Source organism: Seriola lalandi, unplaced genomic scaffold (assembly GCF_002814215.2).
Source record: "Seriola lalandi dorsalis isolate HSWRI2012SDOR001 ecotype SW California unplaced genomic scaffold, Sedor1 jcf7180002054885, whole genome shotgun sequence".
Lineage (NCBI taxonomy): Eukaryota > Metazoa > Chordata > Actinopteri > Carangiformes > Carangidae > Seriola > Seriola lalandi.
The window spans coordinates 4,820,324-4,840,284 of NW_019525437.1; the positions used below are offsets into that span (position 1 = coordinate 4,820,324).

Sequence of the window (19,961 nt, forward strand, 5' to 3'; positions counted from 1 at the left end):
TGTTTGTGTGTGTGTGTGTGTGTGTGTGTGTGTGTGTGTGTGTGTGTGTGTGTGTGGTGTCATGATACTTGGTACTGTGTGTTTTGATGACACAGTTTTCACTGGAATTTTCCTTAAAATCACGGTGATGAGTGTCCAGCTGTAGAACTGGTTTGTCCTGCAAACACAGGCGCGTTTGAACATGCGCGAGCTGTTCCAGTTTATTCACTGTTCAGTTTCCCACACAGAGAAGCTGTGAAGCACTGCAGCGACCTGGGATTAACCTTCGTCAACACACCTGAGTTTAATACTCGACTGAAGACGGCAGGTCGAAGGCACGAGGGGAATTAAGTTACTAGCTAATTAATTTGCCTTTTAGAACCATTTTGACACTGTGGGCCCCAAACATGCAAATTAAAAACATATTTTTTTTCACTTGTTTTATTTGCAAGGCTCTATTTATTTAATATTAATGTTACCAGGTGATGAATCGTAGCAGAGGTACAGGAGCTCAGACCTCTGTTTCATCTGCAGGTCACAAGTAGCAGAACTAACCCAACGAGACAAGCAAGACCAGACACATGATACCAGGTTACACACAGGAGAACAGAATAGAATAAACCTTGTTGTACAGCTGAGGGAGGAAAATGTTCTTTAGTCTCACTCAGAAATGAAAACATAAACATTACATCTCATGTGTTGTCTGTTTTGTCAGACACACACCATGTAAATACCAAGTGGGTTTCTCCACAGTAATTTGGTCTAGTTATTTCCCTGTATATTTCTCTAACCTCTACTTCCTCAGGACTCTGTAATTACTGAATCGAAGAGGTAACATCATGCAGATATGTGAGAGGACAGATAGCACTGCTGTTAGTGCATGTGATGGAGCACAGTGTTGGTTCACCTGACCAGTAACGTCCAATCATATTCATGCAAGTGAACTTCACGGCAGTTGCAACCTGACACTTCCCATTGTTTCTCCTCTGATGCTCCATTGCCAACAGAGTTTCTGCCTCCACCACCACAACTTCCTCCTGATGATGATGATTTTACTGTCGTTGACTTTACTAAGATTTCATGTGTGTGTTTATGTAGCGACCATGTCACATAAAAATGATGCTTCTACACAACTAGTAGACTGGCAGTGGCGATCCTAGACCCTGGCGTAGAAGCCCGTCGAAGAATTGTGCTTCATCAATCGTCATAATCATTTTATTAATCATCCTATTTACTCTAATAAAATGAATAAGTGACACCATGTGCACACACATGTCCGAGTATTTGAACAACAAAGGAGGAGCGTGTAAATATGTGGCCAAGAGAGATGTTGCAGTGTTTCCCACAGGTTGAGAATTAAGTTGTGGTGGTGGGTGGCGCAGCATGTGAATGGCATGAATGCAGAGACTCATGCAGTTTACGAGGGGAAGAGCATACCCCAGGTTAATTTCTGTAGCTACACTTTACAGATGTCCCCTAAACGCATCGCATGCAGACTATCAGGAGTAGCCACAATTTACATATGTTCCTCAAATGCCTCACAGGCAGGCTATCAGTAGAAGCTACAATTTACATATGCTCCTTAAAGGTCACACATGAAAATTATCGGTAGACACTATAATTTACAGACGTCCCCTAAACACCTCACACGCAAACTCTCAGTAGAAGCTACCATTTATGTATGTTCCCTAAAGGCCTCACAGGGAGCTTACTGGTAGATTTTCCTGAGACAAACATTTGCATGCAAGATTTTTTCACTAAATCAAACTTTACAACACTTTAAATAATAGATTCATTCAAGCTATACACCAAACGGTGCATGTTGAATGAAATTTTGCTGCATTGGCTTAGAATAGTAAAAACTGTAATACAAATACACTGCAACAAAGAAGTACTAAACATTAAAATAGGTATAAATAAGAATAATAAATAACTGAAATGGGGAAAAAAAATGAAAAAACCACTAGTATATTGCACTTATGAATAATAAAACGGTGCATGTGACTGAAATACAGCAGAGAGACATTTAGATGTTTCATAGACTTGTACTGTGTGTCTGCCACCTGACCTCAGGGCCTTTTATTCAGATGGAAGGAGATCAAAGTCTCATCTGGTTCAGTTGTTGCCACTGAAATTTAAAGAGCCGAGTAACATCACACATGAAAGCTCAGAAGTCAGTCATGCAGCGTCTTCTGCTCTGTTAGACGTAGACAATCGCAGCCAAAGGTTGTGGCATGAAGACACATCAACAGAGTTACAATAAAAAAGCTGAATAATGAAATATATGGTAACATACCGTAAATCATGCTGAGACATTTTACTCAAAACCACAATGATTAACCTGATGGTGGCTGCAGAGGATCACCAAAATCATTAAGGTTCGTCCTCTGCAGCATATGAATATCTTCAACAGTGGTCATGATATCACACTCTGGACCGAACACACAGATACCAGAGTCCTGCTGACAGGTGTGTGCTGCACAGGCCCTGGGAGAAAAAACATCAGTCGACCTTTAACACAGTCGGAGGAGCTGCTCTGTTAAAGCTCTTGTGTTCTCTGTTTCAGATGTGAAGGAGGACTTTGCTCCTCCTCTGTCGGGGATGCCAGGTCAGTTTCCAGTCTACCTGCGTCTGCCCTACAGGAGAGACTCCTACTTCTGCTTCAGGCAGCAGGCAAAGCAGGACGCCTTCCTCTCCATCATGTCAGACTGCATCAGACACCAGAACCAAGGTGGGACACTGGGAGAACATACGGTAGATCTGAGTACAAAAAGACGACTTTTACCATCGTCTGCGACAATAACAGAACAAACAGACCCCCAGGGGCCTCAGCCCAGAGTTTACTCGTTATATCATTCAATAATTGTGGTCTACATAATCTGATCAATTGTAAATGTGTCAGGACTGAATTGAAGAACAGTATCAATAATATCAGGGCTTCTGTCCTAAAGAGAATCTAGTTTTAAAACCTCAACTGTTTTAGTCAGTTTGTGTTTGTGTTCTGTAAGGCTGCAGCCAATGGTTGTTCTCATCATCAGTAGGTCTAACAATTATTTACTCTAATAATCGATTGAGCATTCCGTGATGAAAATGTTAGAAAATAGTGAAAAAGCCTGAGAAATGTTGAGTTGACTGTCACAGAAAACTGGGAAAAAAAATATTCACATCTGAGAAGCTGGAACCAGAGAAGTTTTGGCATCAATTATCAAAATAGTTGCAGATTAATTTCCTGATGAGGAAACTCCAAACTGTAAACCTCTCCATCCTGCCGGGAATCAGTCTTTGATTATCTCAAAACACGCTCTGGTTGTGTGGTAATGACATGAACCAGTTTCAGCAGTTGCCATGGCAACAGACTCACCACACCAGCTCCGAGGAGTGGCGAAGGATGTGGGGAGCGGCCGAGCGTCGTGATGAAGCTTCACATTTCATTCGGCTGATAAATGTCAACTCACGGCTCTGAATCGCAGGGAACACACTCGACGCAGAGGGTTACACTCAGCTTATTTATTTATTTTTTAATTTTTTAAATGTGTTATTGTGTCTGTCTCTTCCCTCTGTGTCAGACTTCCTGAAGAAGAAGACGTGCGAAGTTCAGGCCTTCCTCAAAGCCATCCAGCTCTACAGGCAGGTCAAAGGCAAATATGAGGCCTGGGACATGCTGATAGGAAGCGATGTCAGGGTACGTACCCGTCCTGATGATGATAATCACTTATTTCTGTGTAGAGCTGGTTTATCACAAGTCGGATCTCATGTTCACCATCAGTCGTAATGACACCGTGCTCACCAACACAGTAGCTGGGCTCAACAAAGTGCGGCCGGTGAAGTAACGGGAGCAGTCGGGTTGTAAACGAGCATCGTCGTCACTGCCCAGGAAACCTGTGCACACAACTACAGCAAGCTCAGAGGGTCAAAGGTGAAGAAGGAAATGAGAGTGCAAACTGTGACAGATGTTTAACACAGACAGGTCAGAATAGAAAACCTTTGTTGTCAGTGTAGTGTGCTGCTCCTGGTTGCTGCGTCAGGTTTTAAAACACAATTAACAAAGTAATTAAACAGAAACAGCTTCTCACACATTCAACACAGTCCTCATATGAATAGATAAAGTGTCTCAGCGCAAATACGTGTTAATGTGTTAAATATGTGTGTGAATATGATTATTGTACTAGTGCAGATGTAAATAATGATGAAATTTCATTTTGCATAATTGGAGAGGTAGCAGGTGTTAGATTTTGTTTCTCTTCCAGATGTTTGTTTACAATCATAGAAACAATGAAATAAGATCCAATAAACTCAGACAGACACAGACAGTGAGAATTTGCAGTGAAGTATTGGAACTATTTCTTTAAAATCATTATAACCCCACTAAGTGAAATCAAATCTAAACTACAAAGCACGTGTTCTGCAGAAAGATTGGCTGCTGAATGAAAGAAAAATGAAGAGAAGAAATAAAAGACAAATACATTTTATTATTATTATATTTTTTGTGCGTCTTTGGACTCATTTTACTCGCTGATGAACTGCCTCTGTCAAACAGACACTCGATCCTGGAGACGACTGAAGAATTCATGAAACAGATGTCTGAGTGTTGAAGTGATGATGATGATGATGATGATGATGATGATGATGATGATGTTGTCGTTCTGCTGGTCCCTGCAGCGCGGGTCAGATGTACAGTACCACACACACACTGATCTTTATATAAACAGAGCGTGTGGTCACAACACACACAGTTTAAGACCATGGGAACAGGTTTGATTTAAAGTAATCTGAGGATGACATGATGAGACAGGATGAAAAATAAATTGACAGACAGAATCTAAAACATGAATTCTTGAGACAGATATCTGTGATTGTCATTCTTTTATTTATATCAGAAGCATCATTTCATTTCCTGCTGTTTGTTTTCAGTTTTTACGTCTTTCGGTGATGCGTATCTCTGGCATTTTAAACACTGCTCTGAATTCACTGCTGAGTTCCTGCAATGTCATTTTTATGTCTGTGTCTTTAAAGTTCCTCTCCAGACATGTTTTAAAAGTATTCTGCTCTGATGAATATTTTGTTTAACATGGTCCCCACAAAAAAGTGTGGGAAAACCATATTTCCTGATTGACAAATCTGGATCAGGCCTGGAGCCCCGCCCACCACCTGCTTGCTCAAGGTTGACAGGTGAAAGAGCAGAGAGCATCCAGAGGGTTAACATGGAAACATGTTTGAGCCTGAGTCAGACCCAGACTCAGATGAGGAGTCTGTTGAGACCAGAATCAGAATCAGTTAGCATCTTTTATCTGTTTATGTTGTTTGTTAGCTTGTAACTGCCAATGGCTGACACAGTGTTAGTGGTTGTGCCAATTCAAACGCTTGCTCTCTGTACTGACAAGGTTTCAGGTTCATTTAGCCCCGCCCCCCGTCTCCACAAGTTGACAGGATTGGTTCCTTAGGTTTGTGATGTGCTAAACCTTGGCTGTCTGAATCTCTTTGTCAGTGGTTCACTGCAGTTCAAGGTGCAAACACTCATGGTGTTGACTGATTGTTTCACTCATCATATGTTTTATATTGTATAAAAAACCATCATATGTACATTCAAAGTTAAACACTTGATTTTCATCAGTCCCATGTCAAATCCAAGCTGCTGGAGTTTAGAGACAGAACAGCGGAAACATTTCCACTGTCCTGTTTACAGCCTGCACTGCCATGAAGGGTGTGTACGACTCAAGAGTCACACCTCATTTACGTCCTCTCACTCTCCTTTGCTTTAATCTTTGGCTTTCAGAGGGACAGAGCTGAGGAGAGGAGCTGTTGTTTACTCTCTTCTTCTTCTTCTTCTTTCGCTTTCACCTCCCTCTCTGATCGTTCATTGTGCAGAGCAGGAATCCTCCCACATCATGGCAGCACCAGTGCTCCATTGTGTTGTCGCTTGCTCGCATTGTTTGCTCAAAATTAGCTGGAGGTGAAAGGAAGTTTGAGTTGCTGCAGGAAGCTTTGCTGAGGTCACCCCTCATCAATGCGCGTGCGTGCGCGCGCACACACACACACACACACACACACACACACACACACACACACCATTTAAAGTCAATTTGCTTTAGCAATAAGTCAGACATTTCCTGTTGTTTCTGCAGTAAAAATACATACCAAAGTGCACTCATTCACCAGCAGTTTTTTTTTTTTTTGCTTGCACATAGCACATGTATGACTGGCACACACACACACACACGTGCGCACACACACACGCGCGCACACGCACGCCCACGAGTCAGAGCTGAGAAATGAATGGAATGAATGAAATGCTGGAAGCAGAAACAACACAGTTTCACTGTGTTTTATTTCCACAGCTGTGAAGGCAGGAATCAGTGGTGTTTTGTGTGTGTGTGTGTGCAGATTGTTTCGCTGGATGATTGTAGTTATCATTTGAGTCGATCATGAACAATTAATTGAAAAATAGGAGCTGTCATTTTTTTTTAAAAGGTAAAATGCGTCACAATAGACCATAATTGAAGCATCGTGTTGCTACAAAGACGCCCTCGGCTTATAAATCATTTCCTCCAGACGTAAAGCAACACGTTTGTTTGGTACAGACCCGAGAAAATCATCATTTTTATATTTTTTTCAGTTTTGCAATCACAATATTATTATTTTTTTGCATATTGTTCAGCCCTAATTACCAGTATCGGTTTATATGGAGGCCGATTAGTAACAAGAAACTGCTGCACACAAACGTATCCAGGTGACAATTAAAACAAAAACAAAATACACATTCAATATCAAACTTTTTGTTTACATTATGTGCTTATGATTTTTAAATTAAAAGAAAACAACAACTAAAGTTTATTTGAACAAATACTGGTATCAGCTTCTAAATTCCAGTATGTGTTGGGCCGTGAGTTGGACCATAGGCGAGCGTCTAAGTGATTAGATTCTGCTATTGAAAATATTTCTTCACATCTTGAGATGAGACTTTTTATATATCATACTAATGAACTTTTGAATGATGCAACTGTGGTTCATGTGTCCAGTGACTGTCTGTATTAATGTGTGTTTTGATGCTGGTCCAGCTCTGAGAATTTTTTTATAGTTTGGATTATTTGACCGAGGCTGACTCACCAACTGGTCAAAGCAGCAACCGCACTAGGAGACCCTCAGGGGCCCAAATTCACTGAGTGAAAAATACTTATTGTTAATAATTGTAAACTGACAGATAAAGGCAAAACTAGATCTAGTAGATTTATTTTTTCAGTGGATATACTGCTGACACAGAATATATTCTTAGAGAAAGTCGCTGTAAAGAACCTGGAGGTCTTGACCCACAGGAGGTTAATCAGACAAAACAAGAAATCTGACAACGTCTCTTTGAGCTTTGGAAACCTGAGATATCTTGGAACAGGTTAATTGATCCACTTTGTGTCTGTAGGTGATGGCCAACGTGGTGATGGAGCAGCTGCTTCCCTCTCTGGAGAAAGACATGCTGCCTCGTCTCAAAGCCAAGAAGACAGAGAAGAAGAGAGTCTGGTTCGCTGTGAGTCAGACTGTTACATGATACCTTTATCTGCAGGAATGTGGAAGCCACACTCCGGCTTTATAAACAGCTGCTGCTGCTGCTTTTTCTTGCTGATGCAAATGAAATATTGTTTTAATACAAAGAGCATTTAAAAAAAGAAAATGTAAATGTGTCGTTGTATATTATGCAGTTTGATGGGTTTACAAGTTTAACCCAGTTAAATCTAAAACACATTATACATTCATGCTGGAGGCCATGTCCTGTATTATACATGAATCTGCTGTAGCTGTAAAATGAGAGTTCGATTCAAAAATGGGAGTTTATTTTTGAAATGGTTTTAATGACTTGTTTTTGACGAACGCACTGATCGTACTCAGACGGTGGAGGCGGCGTACATCCTGATCCAGGAGCATCTGTTGGAAGGACTGTCGGCGCTGAAGGAGGAATGTCGGACGTCGGTCCGGCAGCAAGAGGTGACGATCCACTCCGACATGGACCAGATCCTCAACTCCAGACGGCAGCTGGAGGAAAAAGTCCGAGGTACCGTCCTTATCCTCCGGGCTGACTGACACTCACTGCTGTCAGGGGACTGATGGGTTCAGGTTGCTTCTAAAAAAATAAAGGCTTTTATCTCCTTCTGCAGCCAAAGTGTCAGAGCCGGCGGAGAAGCTGTGCTCCGAGTCCGTCCAGCCGTACCTGGGCTCAGTCCTGGAGGAACTGATGGAGCCGATCAGTTCGGGTTTCCATGAGGGACGCCAGCTGAGCGAGAACATGATGGACCAGGTGTGTCAGGACTTCCTGGTGGGAAGAGAGAACGAGCGACTGAAGAAGGTTCATATTTACGTTCATATTTACCCTCCTCTGGCTGTTTTTCAACCCAATATAATAATAGGAAATAAATAATAAAACCTGTGACTTTAAATTATGAACTGAGAAAAAAATCTTTTGTCATGATGGGATTTATTTTTCCTTACGGGCATGACCTAATTAGAGGCTGTGGCGTGACTGACCCATCAAAGCTGATCTCTCTGCTCTGCATCGAGCCGCTCTCAGCCTCAGTGTCCGTCTCGTCTCTATCAGGGTTGAATTCTGGGAACAGAGATCCAGCACTTCTCTTCCTTTTACCTTCTGGCTCCTGTGATTATTAGTTACAGTATATTGTGTGTATGTGCTGAAACAACATTAACTGTAAAAGCCCAACTCACACATTTACAATCTTAATGTTGTTTAAACCTGAATCGAAAAGCCAAACCAGGGACAGAGGCTGCAAATCAGCTTCAGGTAGACACAGTATTTACTGTATATTACACCTGTTGTGTTGCCACTCTTAACAAAACAATGACAATCTGTATTATCCCTGTTAAACATATAAAATATAATATGGAGATAGACCAATAAATGATCCAGGCTGATATATATTGGCTGATATTAGTTTATTACAGATGTATTAGTGTTGGTGGACATGTCGTCCTTTAAGTTATGAGAAACTAGATTTGAGGTAATTCTGCTGTAGTCCAGCAGAAAACACTGAGTTGAGTCAGTGTGTCAGTGTGTGTCATGGTCAGAAAACAAACAAAAAAGATCTCATCTGTATCTAGATGCAGATCTGTCTCTGTTAAAAATCCGTTCAGACCGTAGTTCAGACTCAAACCTCGACATTCTACTATTACAGTGGTGTAACAGGACTGACTTTGCACCTGCAGTGGTTTCTTCCAGTTAGTTTTCATGATCCAGCTATGTGGAAAAATATTGGCTTTTGTGACGTGTGAATGAAGGGAAGTTTGATCTGTAAAAGAAAGATGGCTTGACAGGTAGGTAGGTCGGTTGGTTACAGCAGATCATACTGACGCAGCACCCAAGAACAACCTCGTCCTCAAACGACCAAAATGCTAAAACTAGACAGGAACAACTTCACGTCATAGAACCACGCAGACATTTTAAATCTCAACAATCAGGGTGAGCAGATGATCATGTGTGGTTGTTACTGTGTTTGTTTGCACCTCGAAGACTGTGAACTTTTAAGAGATATTGTTAATCTACTACAAAAATAATCACAAAATCTTTGAGTTATTAAAGTCTAACAGCAGAACATTACACACCGTTAATTATGCACTGCTTTGAGTTTAAAATCAAACTTCATTTGAGGCCAGAAACTCCATCCTTTTAGGAATCAGTAATTTTATAAATCATGGTAAAACATTCGACCAGTGTCTGTGTTGGATTTCAGGACACCTCACTGTGTATTATGGCTCATTCTTCTGTCACCCTCCTCTCTGTCTCACAGGCTCTCGCTGACATGTCGAGACCGAACCTGCAGAGCTGCTACCAGAAGATCGGCTCCCTGCAGGAGAAGCTGCAGCACCTGCAGGAGAGATTTGCTTTCTCAAACATCACAGGAGTGATCCACAGCGCCCAGATCGACCTGCAGCTGGTACACATGCTCTCTCTCTCTCACACACACACACACGCACACACACACACACGCGCACACACGCACAGCACTCATGTCAGATTAATTTCATTCATGTTCTCCTCCCTCAGGCAGACAGCTGAGCTTTGTGTCTCTGCTCAGACAGAGTGGGTGGAGGGATTCTCTGATTCAGTAATACATCAGCCAATATTTATGACACACACTGATTGTGTTCCTTCATTACACTGACTCGGTCTTTTCAGAGCTGAAACATTACAAAGACTAATGATGAGTCAGTGGGCAGGTTGCTGGATTTTCCAGCTGTTTGTGTGTGTGTGTTTTTTTTGTCTCTGTGTTTGGGGCATTAAACTGCTGCCTGACCTGATCTGACCTCGTCCTCCTGTGTGTTTCTCTCAGCTGATGGAGAACGCAGCTTACACGTTTGAGCAGCTGCTGCACAAAGCCGTCCAGGACAACCCAGACAACGCCGGCTCTGCCATCGAAAAGGCCAAACACAGAGTGCTCAAGGTCAGTTTGTCGTTTATAAAAGAAACAAAGACGCAAAACCTGCTGATGCTGGAATTACAGGAGTTTAAATTACATGAGCTGAATTTGTTTTATCAACAATTTGAAGATACTAGAAAATGAACCAAATGCTGCGGCGAAGATCAATGTTTCTGAGGAGATTATTTTATATATTTATATATAAATGAGAGACATTCTTATAAGATCGTTTTGAATGAAAGAAACAGGAGGAATGAACAACTATGAGATAATGAGTCTCATACATATATTTTCTCTTTTCCTCAGAATGAGAAACTAGTATAAGATTCTCATAAGAAACCAATTTTCTAATAAAAGGAAACTAGTTAATACGATATGATATAAGCATTTTATTATTACGAGTTCATAATGACAAAGATATAATCACTATCCTGCTTCATTAACACAATTACAGCTGTGAGAAACTTTGTTATAATTATTAGATGATAGTTTTTCCCATAATTATAAATTAATTATTGTGTAAACAACAACAATGCACCATAAAGCTCTAATGATGATGCAATTACATTATGTTCATTATGTCCATATTATGCAGAACTTTGGATGTTACTTTTGTAATTGTGGAAAAGCACTACATTAAATATCAATACATATTACCTTATGTTCAGCCCAGTTCAGTGAAAACAAAGGTGAACACACCTGAACTGTTTATTGTAACTGCTGGAGCTGGTTAGTTCAAGTCACCTGAATTTGAAGCGGGAAAGTTGCTCCAATGGTTATGTAAGAAACTTAATGCAGTGAAGCTTGAAATGAAATGTTGTCACAACAGCTGTACTGACCTTTGACCTTCTCTTCCTGCAGCAATATGACTATGACAGCAGCACAGTGAGGAAGAGGATCTTCCAGGACGCTCTCGTTTCCATCACACTGCCCTTCATCAAGAGGAACCTGGCCCCCACCTGCAAAACTGTGAGAGACACACACACACACACACACACACACACACACACACACACAGAAAGACTGTGCAACAGCTGCTTCAGTTGAATATGGCTAAAACTGTACATGCAAGCACAGATATCTGCATACACAGTTCTGTATGAGCTGCATGAAAGCAGAAGAAATCAATAGAATAGAATAGGGCGGCTGTGGCTCAGGAGGTAGAGCAGATCATCCACTAAGCAGAAGGTCAGTGGTTTGATCCTCAGCTCCTCCAGTCCTTGGGCGAGATACTGAACCCTAAATTGTGATGTATGAATGTGTGAGTGAATGGGTGAATGTGGAATATTGTAAAACGCTTTGATTGGTCTTGACTTGTACAAGTGCAAGTACCTTTTATAATAATCGCAAACATGATAAAGGTAAACATGATGCACATTTGATTGGAGCTCCCTCTAGAAAAAATACATGAGAGCAAAACAATCTTACTGCACATTCTGTTAATATAAATATCAGTTGGTAAAATGGTCTATATATGTTTTTTTAAGTGATTATATATAAGAGATCATTTATACATGTGTATGCAAAGTGTTTATGTCTCAGTGAATACACAAGTGTTCCGTTTGAAAACACAGATGCACATGCTAAAAGTCCCAGGTTCCTGTGGGTAGTTTTTCCCGGAGAAACAAGTACATTTTGGTCGAAACTCCCAGGAAATGGTGCACCCGAACAAATACCGTCACTCCGAACAAACTCTCCAAATTTTGACTCCTGTGTCTTTGTCTGTCTGTGCAGGAGCTTCAGGATCTTGAACAGTCCATCTACTCTGACCACTCTAACTTTATCCACGTTGAGAATGTTTATGAAGGCATCCTCCTTCAAACTCTGGACAAGGAGGTCACCAAAGGTACAGTAAGATACACTAACGATGACGAAACAGGCAAAAACACACAGGACGCCTCTGATAACTTCCTGTCTTCTCTTTGTCCTGCAGTGGTGAAGGAAGCGGCGAGCCTGAAGAAATACAACCTGTTCACAGACAGCAGAGACCTGATTAGCCAGTCCAGCCGCTCCAGCCTCTCCTCCCCGTCCGTCTCCACTCCGGGCAGTCCTGCCATGGCGCTTGCCTCCCCGTCTAAAACTTCCTTTGAGCCCCAGCCCCCCTCTCCTCTTGTGGTGAATGGTCTGTCTTCAAGCCCCCTAAAGGGAGAGCAGCAGGAGAAAGAGAACGGCGTGCTGCCAGGTGAATCCTCAGCGGACATGACAGTGATTGAGACGCCTCTGGGGAAAGTTGAACAAAAAGAGATTGATCAGAGCGTCGCTGTCAGCGAGGAAGAGGAGATACCTGCACCCGTAGCAGAAGAGGTCATCCAAACTGTGAAGGCAGAAGAAGACGCCACTGTTGCACTTGAGGCGGCAGCTTTAATAGACACACCCACTGCGAATGGGACACAAGAAGTTAACGTAGCAGCCGCCCCAGAGACTGTGACCCAAGAGGAAGTGATTTCTGTCAAGACAGAGAAAGTTGAATTGGCTGCTGAGCCGGAGACGCAGAGCACAGATGCTCTAAAAGAAGCAGAAGTAGCTTTGGAAGAAGTTCCCACTGTTGTAGAAAGTTTAAAGACAGATGCAAAAGAAGCTGCTGAACAAACAGAAGCTCCTGAACCAAGTCCTGATCCTTCAAATGAAGCAGTCCCAGCTTCAGCAGTGGAGACTGGTTCCCAGCCAGTAACCAGCAGTGATGAAGACAGACAGTGCGAGAGCTCAGAAGTCAAGTCAGAGGCGCCCTCTGGTGGTGAAGCCCCTGTAGTAACACCTGGAGATGTCGGCCTGGACTTGGAGGGAAACAAAGCAGAGCCAGTTCCTGTCTCAGATCCTAATCCTCTGGATGTGTCAGGAGGAAGTGAGTCACATGCGTCAGATGTGGAGTCCACAGAGGAAGTCAAGGTCACACAGAGCAGCCAGGATGAAGTCTCAACAACCTCTGATGTCTTGGAAGACGAGGCCATCGTCAGCAAATCACCCGTGAGCTCAGAAGACGCACCTGAGGACAAAAGCACAAGCAGCGAGCCGTCTCCTCAGACCCAAAAAGAGGACGACACGAGCTGCGATGTCAGCGTGGGCGGGGACATGGAAGCAGGAGCGAGTGTAAACGTGGAGGCAACCTCTCCGTCTCCTGGGCCCGACAAAGAGGAAACCCCGTCCAGCCCTGAGGCCCGGCCACAAGACTGCATCAAGGACATCCGAGACCTGGTGGTGGAGGTGATTGAGGTGGAGGAGCTGATGCAGCATTACCCAAGTGGAGTTCCTAAAGACGAATGAAGCATCACAACCAATCACAACAGCGTGACAAGAGGACATGTGGGCCAAGTGTTGATTCATCAGCGCGAGGGACAAAATAATTCATTCAATTTCTTTGGTCTGCTGAAAGATGTAACAGTAGCTTCCATTTCTGTGATAAAACGAGGACACTTCCTGTCTGAGCAGAAACAGGAACTTTCTCAAACACTTCCATGAATTTTTAACACATATGCATGAAATGACATTAAATTATTTATACAAATTAATATCATTTACACAAATCATTACATCAGCTGTGTCAGGTATAGAAAACCAACAGATCTGTTTCACTCAGTAACTTTGAAGACTTTTTTTTTTTAAACAATTAATTTAGCACCAAATTCTTTTAGAAAACTTAGATTTAAAACTATTATGACAGAAGATTGTGAATAACTTTCTGGTGTGGTAGATTATGAATCTATTTTAAAGGAACAGTTGGACAAATTGTAAAATTTGCTTACACGCTTTCTTTCTGAACGAGGGATGTGAAGATGGATAGGATATCTTGAGACAGGGTGTGGTCAGCCTAGTGAAGCATAGCTCAGCAGGGGAAAGCAGGTAGCCTGGCTCTGTCTAGAGTAAAAAAAATACACATACCAAACTCTAAAGCTAATTAACATGATATATTTTGTTTATTGAATCTGCAGATTTGATTAATTACAAGTAAAAATCCTGCTTTATTAGCAGTCTAATGTACTTAAAGTATCAGAAGTAAAAGTACACCTTTTGATTAGTACTCATCACGTAAATATTCCCTAACTCAAACTATTTTATATACATATGTGTGTATGTATGTAAATGTGTATGCACACACACACACACACACACACATATACATAGATAACATGCTAATTAGTCATCAGAGGTGTTGGTAGATGTTTTTGGACATCAGACTTAACTGGGCTAGCTGCTACTAGCTACTTCCAGTCTTTATGCTAAGCTAGGCTAACCCTGTCCTGATTCCAGCTCTGTATTTGACACACAGACATAAGACTGATCCATCCCTCAGAAAGAAAGCAAATAAACATAATTCCCACAAAGTCAAACGATTCTTCTAAACAGATATGTCAGAATTTAATTTTCAATTCATTTTGAAATCATCAGTGAGATTTAGATTGTTTAAAAACCACTATACAGATGTTTTAACGTATTAGATCACATGATCTAGATCAGTAACACTGCCGAATTCACACTAAAGCTGAACTTTAGCCACATCATTTTCTCCTTAATGTGATTTTTTTGACCTACTGAGGGATTTTTTTTTTTGAGCTACCAAAAAAAAAAAAACCTAATTTAAGTGCCTTTCTGGTACCTCCATGTCCTCACGTGCCTTAGATCTCATGAGGAAGGAAGCCAGCCTCCGTCACGTCGGAGAGACTGGTCCGAGTCTGAACTCCTGTGCCTTTTACCTGTTCAGAGCATCTTGTACAGACCGGGTTAGTAATTTACAGTTTGAGTACAGGGAGGAACATTTGACCATAAACTGTCCACGAGATGAATGCTGGTTAATGGAAACAATGTGGAAATATTATTAATAAAATAAGAGTCTATAAACAAACAGCTCTCAAATTACTTTTGTGTGAACTCTCCACTCTCTGGTTTGAACTCTGGGGAAAGCGGCACAAAAAACAAATGGTTTTATTTGCCAATAAAACAAATGCACCATGTTGCTTTGATTATTTATTTATGGTCCACAACAATTTTTAACCAATTACAGTCACACTGTACTGAGAAATATGAAAAACCTGCAAGTAATCCTACATATGTGACGGATTATTTACGAAATACACTTTCACTACAATAATATTCTTTCCATTTATTTGATATATTGCACCACAGAAGAAGAATGTTTCATATTTCAGCAGGACAGCAACGGTCCAGGCACATCAAGGACAGGATAAAGAATAATTTACAAAAATGCAGCAGTTTCTTCAACATTTGTTCATATTTAAAAAGTAATTTTCAAGATTATGCAAGGCTGTTAATGTTTTCGCTCAAATTACATTCACATAAATAAAATGACATCGTAATGATCCAGAGCTTGGATTTTCTACAGACTAATGCAGTGTTTTCACTTAGCAAAGGCAAAACAAGGAAATAACAGTCATTCTTTAATTTTCAAATTTTTTCCTAATGAGTTTCCTGAAGAGCTGAGTAAATTGGTACTAACTAAAGTTATTTGAGTTTGTGAAAAGTTGTTGATTTCTGGATTAAAGGCTCAATTGAAACATAAAAAATATGTTTTTATTATTGGAATCTTTTTCTCACATATGCTGAATTGTGTTCTTTCCCGTAGACAAATTTTATATTTGCAAGTTCAGTTAACCAGCCTGACTCAAAGACTCTTCAGGTTACACTAGCAATTAATTGGCAGTAATTGAAATAGCAGCAATTGAACATTGTGTGTACAGAATTTCCCCTCTAATCAGTAACCAAATTACAATTATTACAAATTTATTTTCAGCAAACGTCCTAGTAAATAATTCAGAAAAAATTGACTTGTAAAATAAATTGTTATGTAATATCCTAATTGATCATTTTCCTATGCGACTAATGTGTCAGAGCTCAGTAGTTCCCAGTCTTAGGGTAGAGACCCCCCCCCCCCAAGATAAATCTGAGATAAGAAGATGATTAAAGGGATATTAAGACTTTTTGTCCCATTCTTGCTCTTTTCAAACACCAGATACTTAAATCTGTCCAGTTCTAGTTCAAAATCAGACATGTCAGAGAGGTGAAAATAATTTTCTGAGTGCAGACATCGATCGGTGGTGAGAAGTCACAAACAACAAAACCAACAATCACTTCAGCCACAGAGTAAAGAAGGCAGAAAGCATTGTTTGTTGCACGTTGTTGGTTTGGCTCTGAAAATAGAATAAAACCAGACTCCACTTTCAAACACAAACTTTTGCTGTTTTCTCTTGCCTGAAATAATATTTGTGAGTTTTCACATTAGGCAAACTGTGGTAAAAAAAAAAAAAAAGAAGAAACATTTGCTTGTGTAACATCCAACATCAGAAATATCTGAATGCAGTTCAGTGTTAAACCAACATCAGATCATTAAAACAGACACAAACTATTAAAAGCTTGTTACACAGGGAAGTTAACATTAAAATATTATTTACAAATCCTTCTGATTAAAACTAAAATTAAATTTAAGACTAACCTCAATATAAAGGATGAAAGGTTTGACTTTGGCAGGACTTTGCACACATCTGTATTTAATAGGTTATACTTTCATTTTGAGTTTTAAGGATTTTGTATATTTGAAACAAGAAAAACAAAATTTTTAAAACCCTGAATAAGATTCAATATTTTCAAATAAGAGAGATTACTTTTTGGTGCTTTAACATCAAGATAATGACACTTGATTCTAGAAAATTCAGATTGTTTGACTCAATAACAGACTTGTAGACCCCGGAGAGAAATGCATAAAGGAAATACACAAGTGTTGATAAGCAACGAATTCGACACAGCTTCAGTAGCACACACAGGGTACACACGAGGACACGGCTACAGTCTGAGCAGTGATTATACAGTATTCATGTGTGAGAGGTGTCCAGGTTTACCGGGAGGCGGTGGTGTAGTTGTAGAAGAACTGTTCGTCGGGACGGAAGCCGTACGCGCTCATGGGTCTGTCTGCCGGGATCTGAGCCGATGGGACAAACTGGTCCGACACACTGGAGAGAGCATGAGAAAAAGAGAGGGGACAAATTAATAGAGATACAGAATTATCAGATAGAGAGATGATGAAGACACACACACAAATCCTAACATTGTTCTTGGGGTGGTCAGGCTTAGAACATAATATTGTAAGGTAAGGTCTTACTCTGTATACTACCTGGAGATACTGTGTTTGGTTTGGCTCTATATATGGCTGCACAATGAATCAAAATATAATCGAAATTACAATATGGCCAAGTGCAATATCTAAATCGCAGGAGCTGCATTTTTTTTTAATAAAAGTAAGAAAAACTGTTGTGCATTATTAGCACCATAAGCATTGTGGTGCTACAGAGACGCCCCAGCTTACAAATCATAATCTCCAGACTTAAAGGAACATGTTTGTTTGGTACAAGACCCAACAAAAATCACATCATCATTATTTTTAAATATTTTTCAGTGAAAATGAAATGCAAAAAAAACAAAAAAATCATTCCAACTGAAATCACATATCTGCCAACAATAATTGCAATATGATTTTTTTTTTTGCATATCGTTCAGCCTTAGCTGTATAGAAATAAAATGGAACTGAATTGAATTGAACTCCTGCAGCCATGTTCAAAATTTGGTGGAAGCAGCACATGGTGTCAGAATCACATATTCAGTCATTACATTCGGTTGGAGTGTCCACAGAATGTTAAGTACAAGGAGAGGACGTTCAGGTTCAAACTTAACTGTATAACAACACACCACTAGGTGGAGCTCTGACACCAGCCATCTCTCGGGGAAACCCCCCACCCCAGGGCCAGACCAATCACTCAGTCATCATACTGGAGAAAAAAAGGCTCATAAAAAGTTAATGTAATATTCATCTGCTCTGATGCAGGTGTTGGACATCCACAATGAGTCTGAGTTACAGACTGCTAATGGCTGGAGGGGTAAACAGCAGAACAGCCAAGCCATAAAACCCGGAGAGATGTCAAAACACAAGGCTGTGACGAGGGCTGAGGCTGACGGCCAAAACCTGGAGGACCTGGCTGCCCTCCGCCCGGCAACAGGGGCCTGTTGTAGGGGGATGATAAAAGGCCTGTATCGACACCGTATAAATCAGTTACTATGGGGATGTGGATACAGTGGGTGGGGCTGATTTCATGCTCCATCTTCTGACCAGCTGCTGGATGTCTGTGTCTGGTTTTGGGGGTCACAGCGACGGGGCCTGGGCCGTCTCGTCAGGATGGAGCGGCTGGTGGATAAACTGGGCTCTGATGGATGACACCACATCTCACACATACCCCATCTTTTCTGGGGGTTTTTTTGTTTTGTTTTTTTGGGAGGGGGGGGGTTTGCTGCCCGGCCCCGTTGTCCTCTCCCGGCCTTCTAAAATACGAGCTGTTTGCTTTGCCCCTGCGAGCACCTATAATCACGTGTTGTTTTTAGCCAAATCACTTCCAGCGATCAGTTACACAGCTTGCAGCATATCCCTACTCCCCCACTAGCCTCCTCCTCCTCTCTGTTTTGCCTTTGCCCCCTGCCGCCCCCCCTCCCCCCACCACCACCACCATCTCCTCTCCCTCCTCTCTGGCCAGAAATATGTCTTTTTCCTCTCCGCACGCTACGGCTGTCAGGGGGGATTTGAGAGCCAGGCTAAAGGAGGCTGGAGGAACACTGGAACTCTGAGTCACACCGTCCGCCTGCCCGCCTGTTTCTGTGGCTGACTGGTTACACCCCAGACTGGACTTCCAGGATCTGTATGAGTCCTGAAGTCCAGTCACTGTCCTGACACACAAGTCTTTACAGGGACAGGACAAAACCTCCCACTGTCACTGCCACCTCTTCTTACTGATGATGGTTTATTGTAACCAGGGCTGGAGCTAATGATTGTTTTTCACTGATTAATGTGTCGATGTCACAATTTCCAAAGTACTTGTGATGCCTTGTCACAGGTTTCATATGACTGCAGGTTGTGACCAGCTGAACCACATCATGACTTTTTAATTTAAGAGATAAATTATGAAACTATTCACATGAAAAATAGAAAATGTTACTGAAGAGCCTAAAATATAACTTTGTTTAATTTAAGCTACCGTCTGGATCAATCGACAAATCACCAATTACCAAATATTGACTAATAATTAATTCAGCTTTAACTGCAAACACTGGCTGGACACTGGAACACACCTTCAGTTTGATTTATGCTAAACTTCACCTAAGAAAAATATGTTTTTACTTGACAACAGGAAATACAAACTTAAACATTTAGCAACCTACAGGTGAGTGCTACACCTCCTCATTCATCAGCTCAGGTGAAATCTCACACGACATATCATCTACGATAACAGACAGTCTAGGCAGGGTAATTGTTTTTCCTTAAATTTTTACAGTTGTATCTATTTTGCATGGCAATCAGCCTCCAGGTAAAGCCAGTCGTTCCAAACCACTAATGACTTATTATTAATTTTGACTTTTTTTTAACTGTTTAAAGTTTTTTTTTTTTTTTTTAATTACTTGTTTGTTACTCAGTATGATAATCGTCTCAAATGACAACAAACTAATGTCATAAAACCTACATGTTGCCAACAGTTTGAAATGAATCAAATGAATCAGAAACAGACGCAAAGTCAGATGCAGAAA

General features: G+C 41.1%; 2 protein-coding genes across 2 annotated transcripts in view; one reads left to right on the forward strand and one right to left on the reverse strand.

The window, feature by feature from the left end:
- Positions 1-15,228, forward strand: part of niban1a (niban apoptosis regulator 1a) — a 36,832-nt gene extending 21,604 nt beyond the window's left edge. The window contains exons 5-14 of the mRNA XM_023428695.2: positions 2,546-2,710; positions 3,546-3,661; positions 7,391-7,495; positions 7,855-8,017; positions 8,121-8,308; positions 9,762-9,908; positions 10,305-10,415; positions 11,253-11,360; positions 12,126-12,237; positions 12,325-15,228. Of these exons, the coding sequence (XP_023284463.1) occupies positions 2,546-2,710; positions 3,546-3,661; positions 7,391-7,495; positions 7,855-8,017; positions 8,121-8,308; positions 9,762-9,908; positions 10,305-10,415; positions 11,253-11,360; positions 12,126-12,237; positions 12,325-13,652 (2,543 nt within the window). The 3' untranslated portion in view covers positions 13,653-15,228. The remainder of the gene's footprint in view (positions 1-2,545; positions 2,711-3,545; positions 3,662-7,390; positions 7,496-7,854; positions 8,018-8,120; positions 8,309-9,761; positions 9,909-10,304; positions 10,416-11,252; positions 11,361-12,125; positions 12,238-12,324) is intronic.
- Positions 15,229-15,337: 109 nt separating this feature from the next.
- Positions 15,338-19,961, reverse strand: part of kifap3a (kinesin-associated protein 3a) — a 36,419-nt gene continuing 31,795 nt past the window's right edge. Inside the window, exon 20 of the mRNA XM_087180056.1 lies at positions 15,338-17,347. Within this exon, the coding sequence (XP_087036182.1) occupies positions 17,233-17,347 (115 nt within the window). The 3' untranslated portion in view covers positions 15,338-17,232. The remainder of the gene's footprint in view (positions 17,348-19,961) is intronic.